The sequence below is a fragment of the Ursus arctos genome, unplaced genomic scaffold (assembly GCF_023065955.2).
Source record: "Ursus arctos isolate Adak ecotype North America unplaced genomic scaffold, UrsArc2.0 scaffold_32, whole genome shotgun sequence".
Lineage (NCBI taxonomy): Eukaryota > Metazoa > Chordata > Mammalia > Carnivora > Ursidae > Ursus > Ursus arctos.
In genome coordinates, this window is record NW_026623008.1 from 19,534,652 (window position 1) to 19,552,018 (window position 17,367).

The 17,367-nt window shown below is 50.2% G+C and overlaps 2 protein-coding genes across 3 annotated transcripts; both read right to left on the reverse strand.

Moving 5' to 3' along the window:
* Positions 1-150: 150 nt before the first annotated feature.
* Positions 151-8,608, reverse strand: GPATCH3 (G-patch domain containing 3). The gene is made up of 7 exons (XM_026516942.4): positions 6,852-8,608; positions 5,111-5,532; positions 3,162-3,336; positions 2,783-2,842; positions 1,602-1,723; positions 1,359-1,486; positions 151-909 (listed from the first exon to the last, which is right to left on the reverse strand). Exons 1-7 carry the CDS (start codon positions 7,285-7,287, stop codon positions 693-695), a joined length of 1,560 nt encoding a protein of 519 aa, XP_026372727.1. The 5' UTR covers positions 7,288-8,608; the 3' UTR covers positions 151-692.
* Positions 8,609-9,653: 1,045 nt separating this feature from the next.
* Positions 9,654-16,025, reverse strand: NR0B2 (nuclear receptor subfamily 0 group B member 2). Of its 2 annotated transcripts, XM_044390588.3 has the most exons (4): positions 15,448-16,025; positions 14,413-14,682; positions 13,682-13,718; positions 9,654-13,587 (listed from the first exon to the last, which is right to left on the reverse strand). In XM_044390588.3, the coding sequence occupies exons 1-4, from the start codon at positions 15,986-15,988 to the stop codon at positions 13,584-13,586; spliced, it is 852 nt and encodes a 283-aa protein (XP_044246523.2). In that variant the 5' UTR covers positions 15,989-16,025; the 3' UTR covers positions 9,654-13,583. The 2 variants fall into 2 exon arrangements, with proteins under 2 accessions (XP_044246523.2, XP_026372724.2); XM_026516939.4 differs by lacking the exon at positions 13,682-13,718.
* Positions 16,026-17,367: the final 1,342 nt, after the last annotated feature.

Below are 17,367 nucleotides of genomic sequence, written 5' to 3' on the forward strand. Positions count from 1 at the left end.
TGGCCTGGCGTCGGGGGGCGTGTCGACGCGGAGAGTTTCTACCCAGGCCGGGGGTTGGAATCTGCGTGCGGTACGCGGGGTTGGGTGGGAGACTTTAACCCAGATTTTCCCGACCGTCCTCCGGGCCAAATTAGAAGATAAAAAGAAAAATCCGGTAGTAAACTTCTTTATTCTCCCGTTACGTCTCAGGCCGACCCACCTCCCGCGGCGTTGCCGCTGCCGGTCCCAGCCAGTTAAGGGAGGAGGCGGTGGGGCGCCCGGCCCAAGATCGTCTCTTCTAAGCACCACGAGAGTGCTCTCCTCTTCCAGGTCCATTCCCCTCTTTCTAACCTTTATAGTGATCCTCCCGCCCCCCGCCAACGGAGGTTGTGCTGAGAACTTCAGTCAGTACAGTTGTTCAAGGTACGGCGGGAGGTGGAGGGGGAGGCAACATGGGCAAGCCCAAACAGGGACTGGGGTTAGGAAACCAATGAGAGGTCACTAAGCCCTAATATTAAAAGAGGAGAATAGGGGGCTTTGGGGGAAAATGCCCTTGAGGTAGAGAGCCAGAAGGCAAATTCAGAACAGAGCACCCTGGACAAGCTGCACAGATGCTGCTCCCAGAGTTCATTAGGTTGTGGTAGGAGGTAAGGCCAAGGCAGAGGGCTGCCACTGTGCAGTTATGAGTGATACTACAGAAGGCCCCGAAACTGTCACTCAGGCTCTGAGGGGCTGTCCAAGGCACTGCTGGAACTCCTCACAAAGGCCATGTCTGGTCGAAACTTCATGCTGGTGGGTGGCTGGCGTCGGAGCAGCGACTCTCCCTGGTCTTGAGGTAGGGGTTCATCATAGATGGTGGAGATGAGCCCTAAGCCAGTTCCCCTGGGCCTCTTCAGTTGCCCAAATGGCTGTAGCTTCTCACCATGGTACCTGCATTAAAAAGGGCTCACAGTGAGAGGACTGCTCTCAAACTCTTAATAGGTTGGGAAAGGACAGAGAAGCAGCTCTTCCATGTCTGGTTTGTCCCAAAGACAGAACCTTTAAATCTGGATCTTTGCTCTTCATTCTCTATTTATTCACTGACAGTGCCAAGCAACCTGGGGTCTCACATACTGCTTTCATTTTAAATAGTACCGTTCTGTGACTTATAAGCACTCCCTAATGGCAATCATAAAGTCCAAACTCCTCAGATCAGGGGGTATGACTCCCCCAGGAGATTACTGATCCTGTCAAGCCTTAAGACTTGGTCTAAAAAAAAAAAAAAGTTTTCCTTCTAATTCTGCTTTGAAGTTCATCCCTTGGGAGTCTCCAGCACCCATCCCAAAACCAGAGGGAAGGGGGAAACTAGGGTCCCAGGGAAGTCCCTTGGTCATACTCACCCCAATCCACGCTTGCATCTAGGGTGCTGGCCATCACTATCCAGGGCCTCAGGCACCCCTGAACACTGGCTGCCCAGACCCTGGCCCTCAGCCCAGCCCTGCCGCTCCATCACCTTCCGTCCAATGCCCTGTGCGGGGAAGAGAGAAGACTCGAGTATGGGGCTCCTTGTGGGGGTGGGGGGAAGAAGAAATGGGGATAAAGATGGAAAAGAGAGGGGTCAATGGGCTAGGCACAGTGCTTACCTTGGTGTGGCGCTCAAAGGTGCCCACTTGGCATTTGATCACAGAACCGTCCTCCTGGCCATCACGGAGTCTCCGTTCCAGACGCATTTGGACAGAGTCTCGGGCATCCTTGTCTCCACCATCTGAGGAAGCAGAGCTCAGTTTGTAGAAGGGTCTCTCTCAGCAGAAGGGAAAAAAATCAGGTTTCTAGGACCTCCTCACAACATTTACATATTCATCTTTAGGGTGTTTTATTACTTAAAAATTTTTTTATTTAAGAGAGAGAGCATGAGCAGGGAGGAGGGGTAGAGGAAGAGGGACAAAAAGACTCCCCACTGAGCAGGAGCCCCCCCCCTCCCCCGCAATCCCAGGACCCCAGCCAGGATCACGACCTGAGCTGAAGGCAGATGCTCAAATGACTGAGCCACCCAGGAGCCCCTGGTGTTTTATTACTTTATTATTATTTCTCTCATTAGACTGGGAGCTCACTAAGAGCAGGAACCCTGGCTTTCCCATCTTACAGATGAGGAAACTGGTACAGAAAAGTCATAAAACCAAAAGATGAGAAGTGGAATTAGAACCCAGGTCTTCCCCTCCCACCCCCACAACACCCCCCATCGGGTCATTTTTTACTTCAGAATCTAAACTCTTTTTTTTTTTTTTTGTACTTCTTCTTTTTTTTTTTTTTTAAAGATTTTATTTATTTATTCAACAGAGATAGAGACAGCCAGCGAGAGAGGGAACACAAGCAGGGGGAGTGGGAGAGGAAGAAGCAGGCTCATAGCGGAAGAGCCTGATGTGGGGCTCGATCCCAGAACGCCGGGATCACGCCCTGAGCCGAAGGCAGACGCTTAACCGCTGTGCCACCCAGGCGCCCCCAGAATCTAAACTCTTAACCAGAGCCTGAGCTCCTGACCCTCCCATTCTACCAGGGCCTGCCCATCAGAACCAGAGCCCCCTGAGGCTGGCTACACACACACACACACACACACACACACACACACACACAAAGGAAAAAGGCTCTGCCCCTAACCAAGACTTAATGCACACAACTGGAAATGTTTGAAGAGAGAAACCCTCTCAGTAGGCTAACCAAGGGAACTGGTCCCATCTCAGCCTCAGCTAAGCAGGCCTAGTAAAGTGTCACTGCAAGGCCAAGGCACCAGTCCCCCCTCCCCGTACTGCAACCCCTGGCCCAGTACCTGCGTCGTAGTACACACTCATGTCCACGTCCCAGTCATCGGCTGTCTGTTCATCAAAGTCTGCAGATAAAAAGAATCAAACACAGTACGAGAAGGACTCACAGTTCTGTTGAGAGTTAAATCTAAACGTACACCTATGTTCTAGAACTTGGGGCTTTTCGTTGTATTTTTAAATCTTTCCTCTGGGGGGGGTCATTTTTTCTCCACTCCACTGACCCCCACCCCTAAAAAGGATGACTGGTCTCTCACACCATCAAGGTAAGCCTCTTCCCTAGCCCTTTGTTTGGCTTCACTGCCACAGAACCCACCATGTGGAATGGAGAACCCTGCCCGAATGCACCAGGGATCACTCCTGCCCTGGCCTGGGTGCCAGCATTACCTCCTTCTTCCTCCTGCCAGAACTGGGCGTCCGTGTAGAACACCAGGCCGGAGCCGCCCTTCTCCCACTTGAGCTCGATCTCCTCCTCAAAGAGCCGCTCAGTGGTACGCTCCTGCCCGGTCACATCCTCATGCAGTGCTTCATGACGCTCCCACTCCTCACCCCGGTCGTCATCCTTAGAGAAGATGGGGAGAGGTGACCTGCCTGTCTAGCCTCCTGACCTCATGCCTGCCAGGAGGGCAGCTCAGGGCCCAGGAAGCCGGTGAGACAGGCCCTCAGCTCCATTATTCCAAATTTCTCTTAGAAACAGCCCATATTTGGCCCTTGAGGCCTTGCCCAACACATCTCTCCATCCCTCATGTCTCAACATACCTGGCGCCTTCCCCGAAGCCCCACTCCTCTTAACCTCTAAGCTTTTGGCCATGTTGTTCCCCCTGCTGGAAATATCTGCCCTCCTCTCCCACCACTTTCTCTTCTTCCCCTGGTAAATCCTCGTCTTTCGAGTTCTACCGTCCTACACGAAGCCCCCGCACGGAGGCCCACAGCACTCTCGCTGGTCTCCAAACTCCTCAGTTTGGAGGTAACACTGTTTAGGCCTCTATACGTTACATCATAAAGAAAGAGGGGATAACAACTAATACCTATTGTCTGCTATGTGTCAGCCCCTTCTCATAACTTAGCTCCTTTGATCACCCCCACAACGCTGTGAGGTGAGTATCATCATTCCCGTTCTACAAATGAGGAGACCTGGGTTCAGAGGAGTAAAGTGATTTGCCCACGACAGTACACCAAGAGAGTGGCCGAGCCAGCGTTCAAACCCAGGCTGCCAGACTATACGGCCTTGCCAGATGCTGCTTCTCTCTCTTCAGGGAGATTTAAGGCTCTTTCCAGGCAAGAAATGGATCTTGGAATGTCTCTGGATTCCTTCACTAGCCCGTGTGTACAACTGCTTGTCTAGACTTGCAGAATGATAGGATGACTCCTGGCTTGAAATCTTGGGGGTCCCTTCCTAGTTAAACTCCCAAGAGGCCTCAGGAATCACTGCTGCAGAACAGGTGCTGGGGAACAGTCCAGACGGTACTGTACTAAGGCTCTGGTACAGATGTTAGCAGCTCTGGGCTGGCAACTGGGAAGATGCAGATGAATTATTTTTTACCCAGAGTAGGCACACGCAGACAAATTTCCCCAAAAATCACATTTTTCCTGATTTTATGGACAAACAACCGAATTTGGAGAAAGAGCTAGAAGAAATGTCTATTGCATTGATAAAATTAGAGTGGAGGCTATTGTCTTAGCCACAAACTCAAGGTCAGAGAAATAGAGGTGACTTCTCAGCCACATAATGAAAGTACACGCAGGTTAGACGAGCAGCAGAGGGGACCCAGTTCCCATCCCGGCTCTACCTCTGCTTCCTGACATGATTTTTATCTGTTGGACGGTACATTTTCATCTATGAAAAGGACCCTCCTCACATTCCTTCTAAGAGAATGCAAAGAAGACCCCTCTGAGAATCTTCCGATAAAAACTCTGGCCCCTCTCCTCAAAGAAGTGCATATTTGCACATGCAAATGCAGTTTTATATGCAATGTTAGGGAGTTCTAACTCTTCGGAACCGGCCTGAGAAGCCCACACGTTTAGAACTACTGTAATAGGGGCGCCTGGGTGGCATAGCGGTTAAGCGTCTGCCTTCGGCTCAGGGCGTGATCCCGGCGTTATGGGATCGAGCCCCATATCAGGCTCTTCTGCTATGAGCCTGCTTCTTCCTCTCCCACTCCCCCTGCTTGTGTTCCCTCTTTCGCTGGCTGTCTCTATCTCTGTCGAATAAATAAATAAAATCTTTAAAAAAAAAAAAAAAAAGAACTACTGTAATAGACAACTGAAGAGTGACAGTATTAATGCTTTAGCCTCTCTAAGCTGCCAGCTAAGGCAGGGTAGCTCACCGTACTCACATCATCTGAGTGTGACTCTTCCTCCTCCTTTTCCCCTGCCTCCTCCGGCTCTGCACGGGAACCGGCTGGTGTGTCTGCTGGGCAGGCTCCTTGGGGTATTTCTTCGCCTTCAGCCGTATACACAAGCTCTTCCTGCTCCACAGTCTCTGAGTCCTCGTACTTGAACGGTACATTGCCATAGCGCCGGGAAGAACCTGTCTTGGGGAACTGGAGCTGCAGCTGGGTGATGATCCGAGGGGGTAGGCGGCAGGCCCGGATCAACTCCAAAAAGACCCGCAGAGGAGTCCCTACGTTCCCGTTGGGCATCAGCACTGGTGGGTTCAGCTCTGGCAGTTGCCTCAGGTCGGCCAGAGTGAAGGCTTCACTCTCAGCTTTCCGACTCTGCAGCTCCTTCCGGGTTTTGAAAGGAAAAGAGCCCAAACCTTGGAAAGCAGAGGAAAGAATGGCTCTTGAAACCTAGAAGCCTCCAGCAACACTTGAGCCAGAAATCGGTTCAAATCTTTTAGCCTAATGCTGTTTCTCCCTTTCAAACTTCTCCAGAGTAACTTCCTCCATTCCCTGACCAGAACCACCTAATAATTTCATGCCATTTCTCATCACCTCGGCTGAGCACATGAGTTTCTTTCAGATCTGGTTCCTGCTGACTTTTTGATTCTCAACTGCCACCAATGCCCACTCCCTGCACATCCTCATACCATGTGCTTCAACCACACCAAACAATTTAACATGCCCTGAAAGTTCCATGGGCTTTCACATCTGTCTGTGTCTGCAAATGCCATTTACTTTGAACACCGTTCCTTCCTACAAACTCCTGTTTCTCTTTCAGATCCAGATGAAAAGCCACATTTCCTGATCCCTCTGGGAAATCAGTGTCTCCCTCCCCTGTCATCTCACAACACTTGGTAATAAAGAGCATAGGCTCTGGGGCAATATGCCTGGGTTTGTACTGTGACCCTGCCACTTCTTAGCTCTGTAATCTTAGGCAGGTGACATAACTTCTGTATCCCTCAGTATCCTCACCTATAAAATGGGTGACAATAGCTCCTACCTTAAAGGATTGTTGCAAGGAGTCAGTAAGAAAATGAAAGGCTTAGAACAGTGCCTAGTAAGTACACAGGAAGTGCTCAGTAGATGTTAACAATTAGAAGGGCATCTCTGTGACAATTACCTTTTTACAAATCTGTCTTCCTCTCTGAATCCTGAGCTCAGACTGTGTCTAACTTTTCTCTGAGCAGCTGCTAGAGTCACACAAAGTGTAGCATATAAGCTCGATTTGTTGAATGAATTAGAGGACTCTGCAGTGTTTCCTGTTCCCCCATCAAAGTGATTTCCCATGAAAATGGGAGCTGTCCAGAGAAAAGAGGTTGTCTTTTGATTTGCATCTTGCCAAGACAGGGCTGGATAAGAAGCAACGAAGAATGCAATACAGACAATAAGAGGATGAGAAACCTCATTTCCTTCTTTTCTTTCTGTGTCAGTGGAATATCAACCTCTCTGAGAAAAGGGTCTCAGAAGGAATCTAATAAATTGAAAAATGAAGGATCATCCCATTAGGCCTCTTTCCGTTCTTTCTCCTCTAAGTTAGACTAACATGCAGTTGAGCCTAAAGCTCTGTCCAGAACTGAACTAAACTCTTAAAGAGTCTGATAAGCAGAGACTTGACTTATCCCCGTCATCTTTCAGGAAAGGTGTCTCTGTTCCAAGACCGGTAGGCTCAGTCTATTATCTTTCCCAACCGTACCTGATGCCTCAGTAGGTAGCCGTAGTCTGCGGATGAAACAACGACCGGGCAACCAAGTCCCCTGAGAATCCAGCCACCGGCGGCCCGAGTACATGCGAAGAAGCTGCTGAGCTTGAGCTGCCCCCCGTACCGAGATGACGCAGCAGCAGGTGCGGGTCTGGGCGGGAGCAGAGTCTGGAGTGGAGAGAGTGTGGGCATCGGTGACAGAAGTCTGGGCGAGGACCTGGCCCACAGGAGTTAGGGCAGAGTCGGGAGCAGCCTGGGAAGGAGCCCGCTCAGGCCGATGCCGGTAGTGGAAACACAGGAAGCCGTAGCCGCTCTGTTCCCGGAACTGGCTAAAGTAGCTCCGGAGCTGGGCCGAGCGCAAACCCGCGGGGATACCGCTCACTATTAAGTAGACTGTCGCCTCCTCCTCCACCTCGCTGGGCACCGCCATCTTGGATTGTCACATGATCGGCGAGAACCAACTCTCGCGAGAATATAGCAAACGGCGCCGAGATCTCTGCTCTGCACTGTGGAGTAACCGGTGTTTAGCTGAGCGGGTTGTGGTTGAGTAGCTGAGAAGGTTCGGGGTGAGTTGCTCGCATCTCTCTCACTCAGAGAGAAGCAGACGACGACGAGAACACTCACCTGTGAAATGGGTTTACAGATGTCTTTCATAAGACTTTAGTGATGATAAAATTAGAAGCCTGCGGGAGGGGCAGTTTTAAAGATTTTTGGTTGTTGGGGATTTCCCACGCCTAATCTCAGCTTTCTCCGTTCAGAGCCTTTTCAGTTGTGCATCCACTTACTCTTCCAAAGCATATTCATGCCCTCCCACAAATGTCTAAGGAAAAAGATAATCCAGTTGAAAAGTGGACTGAAGACACTTCACGGAAAAGAAACATCGAATTAACAATGAAAGAGCCTCAATCTCATTGATAATCAAGGAAATGCGGTGAGACCCACTTAACATCTATGAGACTGGCGAACATTTTTAAATCCTCAAGTGTCAGTGCCAGTGTAGAACAACTGGATCTCCCACTCACTGTTGTGGAGTGTAAACTAGTACAACCACTCTGGAAAACAATTTCGTATTATCCAGAAGAAGCAAAGCTACCCATATCCTTTGACCCAGCAATTCCACGGCTATATATACTTAAAAGAAATTCTTCCATATGTCCCTGTAATGACAGTGTTAAACTTCACCCAGCCCTGTGATCCTGGAAAAGAGCGAAGGTTAAGAAACGCCATCCCACCCTCTTGTGTTCTGGAACACAGCTTACTGCAAAGAAACACGCTTCCTTATATGACTTAGATAAAACTCATGGGTGCCCCCTTGTTTACCTATGTCAAGGCTAGCAACAGGCTCCAAATTCCAGTCTTTGCCTTGTAAGCGCTTAGATGAACTGCTTGTCCTCACTGATCAATCAGAGCAAAATGCTTGTTAACCAAACTTTGGTTAAGCTTCTCTCCTTCCCCCAGGTCCCTGAACTTTACCTCCCCTCCCCCCAAGTTTGAGCCAGCACACAACCCCTCCTGAGAATAGGCTGGCTTCAGGGTAAAACATTTTCTGATCTACTGTCCCATCATGCCACTCCTGGTCATTCCACTCAGTTCTTTCTAGCCTTGTTTACTCTTCCCTGTGAATGATGGACTCTTTTTGCCTAACCCTTGAAGGTTCGGGTAGATCTCATGGTCCCATTGCAATAGCTTCTTTCTCCCTTGGAATAGTTCCTTTCCTCTCTTGCAGTAATCATTTAAAATGAAGTCTCCCTTTACTGAGGCCAGATTTGTTTTTTATTTGACAATATATATGAATATTCAAGTCTGCAGTGTTTGCAAGGGCAAAAAATTGGCATTGTGTACTATTAAGCAGGTATGTGATGTTGAGCGGAAATAAGTCAGAAAACAATTATTTATATAAAAAGTTCAAAAATACAAACAAAAATATTTCTTAGGGATACATAAGTAAGTATGCATTGAAATCATAAAGAAAAGTAAGGAAATGTTTAACCCCAAATTCAGGGTTTGAGGGGAGGTGATAGATTGAGAAAGGGATTTCTAAGATGATGGGATGTGGTGAGGGTTCATTGTACTGTTCTTTACACTTAATATATTTTATGAATGCTATTTTGTCTTAATTCTAATGAAACATCTTAAAAAGGAAAATAACTCATTTCAAAAAGCAATGAAGCAAGTGTTTTCTTGGTGTTGATCACTTATAGACACCTATTTGAGAAAGAAAAAAATAAAAACAGTTCTGATGAAAGTCTGGGTATTTGCAGATAGGATCGTTATACATACCTGGATTTTAAAATCTGCTGATGGAAGTGAAAATTGGTACAACCACTTTGGAAAATTTGGCAAGATCTACTTAAGTCGAGCATACCTTCTATGGCTTGGTAGTTCCAGTTCTTGTTATATAACAACATATCTGGAAACATCTGTGCACCAAAAGATGTTCAGGAATAATCCTAGCAATGGGGCGCCTGGGTAGCGCAGTCGTTAAGCGTCTGCCTTCGGCTCAGGGCGTGATCCTGGCGTTCCGGGATCGAGTCCCACATTGGGCTCCTCCGCTGGGAGCCTGCTTCTTCCTCTCCCACTCCCCTGCTCTGTTCCCTCTCTCACTGTCTGTCACATAAATAAATAAAATCTTAAAAAAAAAAAAACCCTAGCAATGTTATTTGATGAACCAAATGGTCATCAGCAGTGTCTTGGATAAATGAATTGTAGTGTAACGGGATACTTTACAACAATGAAAATGAATGGGTCAGAATGAATCTGACATAACGTTAAGTGAAAGACAAACACAAAAGAGTACATGCTGTATGATTCCATTTATATAAAGTTTAAGACAAATAGTCTCACTTATGTTGGAAATCAGGGATAGTGAAGCCATTTAAGGAGGAAAGAGTGAGGCGATGGGGAGGGTTTCTGGGGTATTGTTAAAGCTCTCTTGCTTGAGCTGGGTGGTGGTTACAGTGAGGTGTTCATTTTGTGATAACTCATCAAACTGTGCATGTATGATCTGTGTACTTTTCTGTACATTACACAGAAAAGGTTGAATTAAAACTCTTTTGAAAAATCTGAGAATAGGAAAATAAGTGCTTTACAGCACACAAGATGTGTGCTCTGGAAAAGCTGTTAGCTGACCCAAGAAGTTATGCACTTAGGGTTCCACGCAATTGCCATTTGTGGGCCTAAATTTCCAGAACCCTGCATGATGCTTGATATGTAGTAGATAGACTCAGTAAACCGCCACTGATTGAATGACTATTCCTGGCACTAATGTGGGGATGTGCCATTGGGTGTGGTTGGGGACTGTCTTCAGGGAAAGTAGGGCCACTTCCCGGGAACACACAGGCCAGATTTCTCATCAAAAACTTAAACCCAAAAGTAACCAAGACTACATTTTCCCTCTCGTTCCACCTTGTAGTGTGGAGGGGAAGGGAAGGGGTCCAGATACTGTTGCGTATTCTCCAGCTGACCGTCCCCGGCCTTTACAGACACAAGACAGCATAGTGCTTAAGAGCCTAGGCCCTAAATTTAGACCACCTGAGTTCAAACACTGATTCTACTACTTATTGACTAGTCGTGTGACTTTGAGGGAGTCACTTAACCTCTCTGTGCCTCGGTTTCCTCATTTATAAAATGGAGGTAAGGATGGTAATTCCAGTACAGTTATTGTGAGAATTAAATAACGGAAGTAACGTAACGTGCTTAGAGCACAGCTCTCGATAAATGTTAGCTGGCTATTGTGTAGTAGCCCCCCGGAATGACCCACCAGGACTGAGTGATTCCCCTTGTTAACCCTGATTTCCCTGAGACCTTAGCCTTGTTGCCTCCAGTGGTTTCACTGGGATTGCCTTTCTCTGCTGCCTTGTTCTGGGACATGGCCCCTGCCCACCTTCCCAGGCCATCTTTTGCTGCCCTGGGCCCAAGTTGCCCCAGACCATTTGCAATAGGCTGAACACCCTTGCTCTCTCACTTCGGTGTTTTTGCACCTCTCATTCCCTCTATCTGCAATGCCCATCCCTTGGTTGCCTGGCAAACCCCTATTCATTCCCTTTAGCTCAGAGCAGTCACCACGGGGCTGAAGCATTCTTCCCACCTCCAGACAGATTTAATCACTCCCTCTTCTGAGCTCCTGCCGCTCTCTGAACATCCCTCTATCACAGTTCAGATCGCTCTGGGTTGCAGTTACTTCTGTGTCTCTCTCTGCCACAGACAGGATGTTCAGTGAAGGCAAGAGCTATATTTTATGAATTTCGTGCCCCTTAGCATCTAGCACAGGGTCTGGTACAAGTGGTCATCAAGAGAGATGTTGAATGATGGCTCGAATGGGTGGATGGATGGTGGGTGTTGGCTTTTTGCTGGCATCATAGGTTCTAGGATACCCAAAGGCAGGGTGTGTCGGCCAAGGCACAGCGCCTGACTGCTTATTAAGCAGTCAATGATTAGGCTAATGAAGGTTGAGATAATGGTGATAATAAAATGATACCCAAGGCTGAGCCCTCTCCTGATTCCTAGTGAGTCATCCCTCGCTGGGCCTGAGGACAGGGATCGTGGCTGAGAGGGTAGATGGTCAGTAAACAGTGGCTGAGCTGGCTCCAGACAGCCTGATCCTGGCCATGACTCATGCCAGCCTGTGCTGGGGAGCCTGGCCTCCACAGTCACACAGGCCTGAGTTCAAATCTCAGCACAGATAGTGATCAGTCCAGACATTGAGTAAGTTACATACCCTGTCTGAGCCTGTTTCCTCCTCGACCCTCTCTGGTTGTTGAGGCACAGTTCCCACTTCTAGGCTGCTGATAATGGAGACACAGTCCCCCACCTTTGTCTCATGGAGAAAGCATTAGTTGCTCTTACTGTATTATAATTCTCACTTTGGTTTTGCTAGACTGGTCTTGATCTTCCTTGCAGAAGGTTTGGATAGGGCACAGGGAATGACAGGAGATACAGATGAGAAACAGAAGTGGAGCTCCCCAACCATGTGGAGGGGACAGGGAAGAAGTTTGCAAAGGAGCAAGGTAGTGCTAATCAGGGAAGCTATTTGGATGATGGATAAGTTGACGGGAAAGGCTGGGTGGGTAGTGGAGAGGAGGACTTTCTAGTGGCTGTTCAAGGTTGGAGGAGGGAAGGGGTGAGGGGCAGGAGGATTCAGCCTGCAGGTCCAGAGAGGTGCAACAATAAACTAATGGGGGCACTTAGTGACGGAACATAAAAGATAGAATGACCTGAGATCCCCGAATCCTCTGGATTTGGCTCCTCTGGAGAGACAAGGCATCTGCTTTTGGAAGACTTCCCTCCTGCATCTGCATGGTGAGATGGGGGATGTGTGTCCGCGTGCTGGGAAGGGCAGGCAGGGAGAGGTGCCTGGGGGCCTGAGCTCTGAGTCTGGGAGTTCTGCTGGAGGATTGCAAGGCCTGCTCTGTGCTCTAAAGGATGCTTCTATTTGGGAATTTGATTAGGTCCTGGCTTGGGGGAGCTGTTGAGTAGCTTGGGGGCCTGTGTGAGAGAAGGGTAGACGTTGGGGTAACCATGGGGAATGGGGGTGATGGGTTAGCTGAGGCCCCAAATGCCAAACAGAACAGTTAGCCTGGATTAGCAGTCTCCGGGTAGACCGACAGATGTGCAGACATAGGTCTGCACTTTGGGGCCACTTTTCCCTCTCTTGCGACATACAGAGAAAGGAGAACATGCCCCAGTGTGAGGGTGTCTCTGTATTGTGTGCCCCGCCCTTAGGGATGGACGTGTGAACATCTGGCTCTGGTGCATGTGTCTACTGTCATGTGTTTGGGTCTGCTCTGTGTCACCGAGTGAGTGTATCTTGACTGTGCGTTTCCATGCTGGGTGTGGGTAGATGGTGGGTCTGTTTTATGGGTCTGTGTAGGTGTGTCTGACTTGTATGTCTTAGCACGTAGGCGTGTGTGTGTGTGTGTGTGTGTGTGTGTGTGTGTGTGTGTGTAAGAGAGAAAGAGTTGTAGGTCTGAGTTGTGTCTCTGTTGTGGGGTGTGAGCTGTGTGTTTCTGTCACTCTGGGTGTCTGAATAGTGAGTGGGTGATTGGGTAAGGGACAGGGGTGCCCTTGCTGCTGGCACTGGGTGCCCATAATGGGTATATGGCTAGTTCAACTCCGGTCCTATCCTGGGGGCCTTCAGGAGAGGCCTGAATGAAAATTCTTTGACTGTTGTCCCTGAGTGAATGACCTCTCATTGAGCAATAATTAACTTGGCCCCATGAAGAGAATCCAAACTGGTGGAAAGGGGGGTGGGACTGGTAAGGGCAGGGCCTTATTGCTAAAGAATGGGGGAGGCCTGCAAGGGGGTCCTATAGGCATGTGTACTGTTATCATTCCCTCCTGCCTGCAGGTCAGTCACCCTAACTTGGGTGGTATTCAAAATCTTTAACCAACAGTGAGGCACAGACATTGACCAATCAGAACAGACACAAGCCACGCACTGAATGGAGCAGTCCTAGAGGCTGCGGCTATGCCAGGCTCAGCCTCTCTGGTTGCTGGCCAAGGAGAATGGATTCCAAGAGAAGGGCTGGGACGGAAGGGCCATGGAAGGGAATTCAGGAGGGGCTCAGGGCTGTAGCTGTGAATCAACTTCCACGGAAGAATCTCGGACTTCAACGGCTGGGGTGGCAGCTAAATCTCAGCTGGCCTTGGCCTCCATGCAGCTGCGCCAGGCCAGCCCTAGGTGCCCTCGCTCCTCCCTTTGGGACAGCAGTGGACTGTCCTCTTCTGTCACCTGCAGAAATGGGGAAGTGAATGATCCCAAACTGCAGAAATTCCAGTGACCTTGCCTGTTTCAGTTTGGGAATGGGCAGCTTCATATTCCTTACTGGCTGTGATCTGACTCTCGTTGAGGTGAGAAAGAGCCTGTAGGGGTCAGAAGCCAAGGGAGGGGTCAGTGGGGGACTTGGGGATAGGGAAGAGACACCCCCAACCCCAAAGATAAAGGCAAGGAAGTCAGGAGACCTGAACGGAGCCTATCCCCTGTATTCACACCTGTGCAAAATAAATCTCCTCCCCCAAAATGAAATAATCATCCCACCCTGAAAAACTAATATCCCAGTTCCCTGAGGCCTGGCTCCAGCACTCCTTATGGTTCCTTCCTCTCGAACTCCTTCTGATAGGGGTAGGGTGGGCCCTGGAGGTGGGACCGTCCTTTCCACGTGTACAAATTTACAGGGTCAGGCTCCAAGGGTGTCATGCCTTTTATTACAAAAACCAATAACTTAAATCAGTTCTGTACAAAGTCAGTAGGACTCTTGTCCCAATGAGCAATCTAAGCTTCCATCCCCATCTCAGGAGGGTTTGGGAGTCTTGGCCCAGAGGCTGTGAGGACCACTAAGGGATGGCCAGACAGCTGGAGCACCATGTCAAACCAAGAAAGGCCGGGGGGCGGGGGCTGCGGTGAATGAGTAGCCCCGTAGCCCATCTTGTTGGGCCATGACCAGCTTGCTGCAGGGGAGCTGAGTCCTGCCTGTACAGACCTCCCCCTCTGGGAGCACTGGGTCACCCCTGGGAACCGCTGGGCCAAATCAGTGCTGCCAGCCTCTGCCCAACCTACACTTGATCTCTGCCTGGGCTGGAACAGGTTGGCTCAGCAAAAGCATGTCCTCAAGGAGGCCAGCGATGTCCATGTCTCCAATAATAGGGCGGAAGAAGAGGTCCCCAAGCAGGCTGGGCGGGATGGACTTGAGGGTGGAAGTTGTGAGGAGGACACGGGCCACGCGGCCTTGGCCTGCGGGGCGCCCGGGCTCCAGGACCTCATACAGCGCATGGCGAGCCTCTTGCTGCAGGTGTCCAATACGGGAGGAGGCGTGGAGGCCTGGCACATCTGTGGGCAGAGAGGGTGAAGAGGGCAGGTGAGTACCCACTCCCAGGCACCGATACTGGCCCAAGACCTGAGGTCACTGGGTTGGCCTTTGAGGCCTCATTACTACCTCCTCCATTTGTTTATTTATCACTTTATTTATTCATCCATTTATGGGGCAGCCCAGAGTTATGGTTAAGAGCCAGGCTGCCTGGGTTTGAATCCCACGCTGTCACTTATTAGCTGCATGACCTCAGATAAGTTACTATCCATGCCTCAGTTTCCTCATCTGTAAAATAGGGATAGTAATACCTATCTCCTAGGCATGTTATGAAGTTTAAATCAGCAAATATATGCAAAACCCTTATAATTGGGCCTAACATATGGTAAATGTAATATGAACGTTTGTTACTATCGCTAGAATTAATTACTATAATGTATATAGTCCATGAGGGCTTTTTGGTGAGGAATTCTCATCTCACATTTTCATTCTTTTCTTTGGGGTCTTTCTGAACCCACAGAGTTTTACCTGTGACTGAGGCACAGCGTCTGCCCACCTTCCCCCAGGGTCAGGGCAAGTTTCTTAGGCAGAGTGGCAAGGACCAGTCTCTGGAGTGAATAAACCTAAGTTCCCATCCCTGCTTTGCCCCTACCAGGCTGTGTGACCTTCAGCAAATCACTTAACATCTCTGAGCCTCTTTTGTGAGGTGACTTTCCGTAATGACGAGGACCCAAAGAGATAACGGGTGTCAAGCCCTTAGAAGGTGCCAGGAGTGTCTGGAAGCTCACCAGGATTGAAGATGATGGTCTCTTTCAGGTAGGCATATTCCTTGGGGCCCAGCTTCAGGCTCCAGAAGGACTCCAGGCAGCACTGAAGCCACTGTACTGCAGCCAGTGAGGGCTGGGGCCGATCGGGCAGCTGGCCGCTACCTGCACTGCTCCTGGGCTCCTCCAGCAAGATCTTCTTGAGTATGCTGGGAACCGGTGCCTCGGCCACCTCGAAAGTCACAGCATCTTGGGCCAACCCCAGCAGGAAGAGGGGGCCCCAGCAGCCCCGCAGCAGCTGCTGCTGATCCTGAGGGGGCAGCTGACAGAAGGACGGCAGGTTCCTGAGGAAGCCTACTGTCCTGGCCAGAACATCCAAGGCTTCCCGGCAGGTGCGATGCGGGGCACACAGCCGGACAGGCCGGTGCTGTCTGCACAGGCAGCGACTCCGAACGGGGGGCACAGAGGGCCTGGCCCTGAGGCTAGGGCTCAGAAGTGCATACAGAATGGCTGGGCGGCCTGCAGCACCCTGACACGGGCAGGTCCCTGGCTGGCTGGAGCTCATGGTTGGGGATCTGCTTCTCCTTTCTCCCAGCCCTCCCGCCCTCTGCTCTGCCCTCTGGGTGCTATTTATATACCCAATGGGAGGGACAGTGGGTGGGGGTGGGGGGATGGCCTGACAACCTTGACTTCAGAAGTCATGTTCATTGAAAAAAAAAAGAAACACGCACTGACCAGCAGGATTGGTGGGGAAGTGGCGGGGGGTGGGGGGAGGGGGCTTTGGGAGTTCCACGTGGCCCCGATATCACCTCAGTCAATGAAGCAGCCTGTGCAGGGCACAGGGCTGCCTGCCTGCCGGCCCGGCTGCCCCTTATCGGATGACTCAAGTGGATAAACAGGGTCATTAACCCAGGCTGTACCAGGGCACCAAGGCCTCAGGTGCACAATCAGCAGGTGGCCATTGCAGGTGTCCCTATTGGTGCCTGCAGGACTCTCACTAAGCTGGAAGCCAGCCCCAGAGCTGGACAAGCCTTGAACGCAAGGCCCAACCTGGAAGTGCCTTATCACTGACTTGTTTGCCTAACCTTGGGGCTTTGCTCCTGTTGTTGGTAAGGAACAGGCTGCGGGGACGGGAGCCAGGACCCTGGGGGCTGGGAGGACTTTGCCCACTGTGCAGGCTAGGAGGCCTCCCTCCGCTGACTCCGATTTTGAGGGCCCTGTAAAAATAAGGTCCTTAAGAACTCTCTCGTCTCAGCTTGGATTCCTAAAGTTCCTGAAAGGCTGTATCAGCTGAGAAGCCCCCGCAGGACGATCATGAAGTATAGCTGCTATTTATTGAGCACCTACTATGTGCCAGGCACTTTCCATTCTCATATCCAGAGCTTCCCCATGAGGCAAGATTCTTACTTTTTGAAACTCAAAGATGTGAAGGGACTTGCCCAAGGTCACATCACTAAGAAGAGCCAGATCTGTCTGACTCTAAAGTCCTTGCTTATTCCCCTGGACCCACTGGCCCAATGGTGCAGCCCAAGCTCTGTGACCTAAGTTTTCAAGAGCCGGTGGCCACCTGGGGCCCCACCTTGTAGCTACCTGGTCTACAGACGTTGCCTACTTATGATCTGGGCAGAATCGTTGTGCTGCCGCCAGCCACATGGCAATTCTGTCCTGGGTATCCGGCTCAGGATGGCGGGGCAGGGGGTGTGAGAGAGGGTGGGAAGGTCCTCGGCTGTGTCATGTCCATGGACCTTGGCAAGCCCAGCCTGGCAAGCCTTCCGCTAGCACACTGTTGGGCAGCCATCACCATCTCTGGCACTGGCTCCCGGCTCTATCATTTTCCAGGTGCGTGACCTTGGGCTGATCCCTGCGGGCCTCAGGAGCTTCATCTGGGACAATAACAAAGTGAGGTCCTGGATGTGAAGTTCCAAGCCATCCCTGGCCTACAGT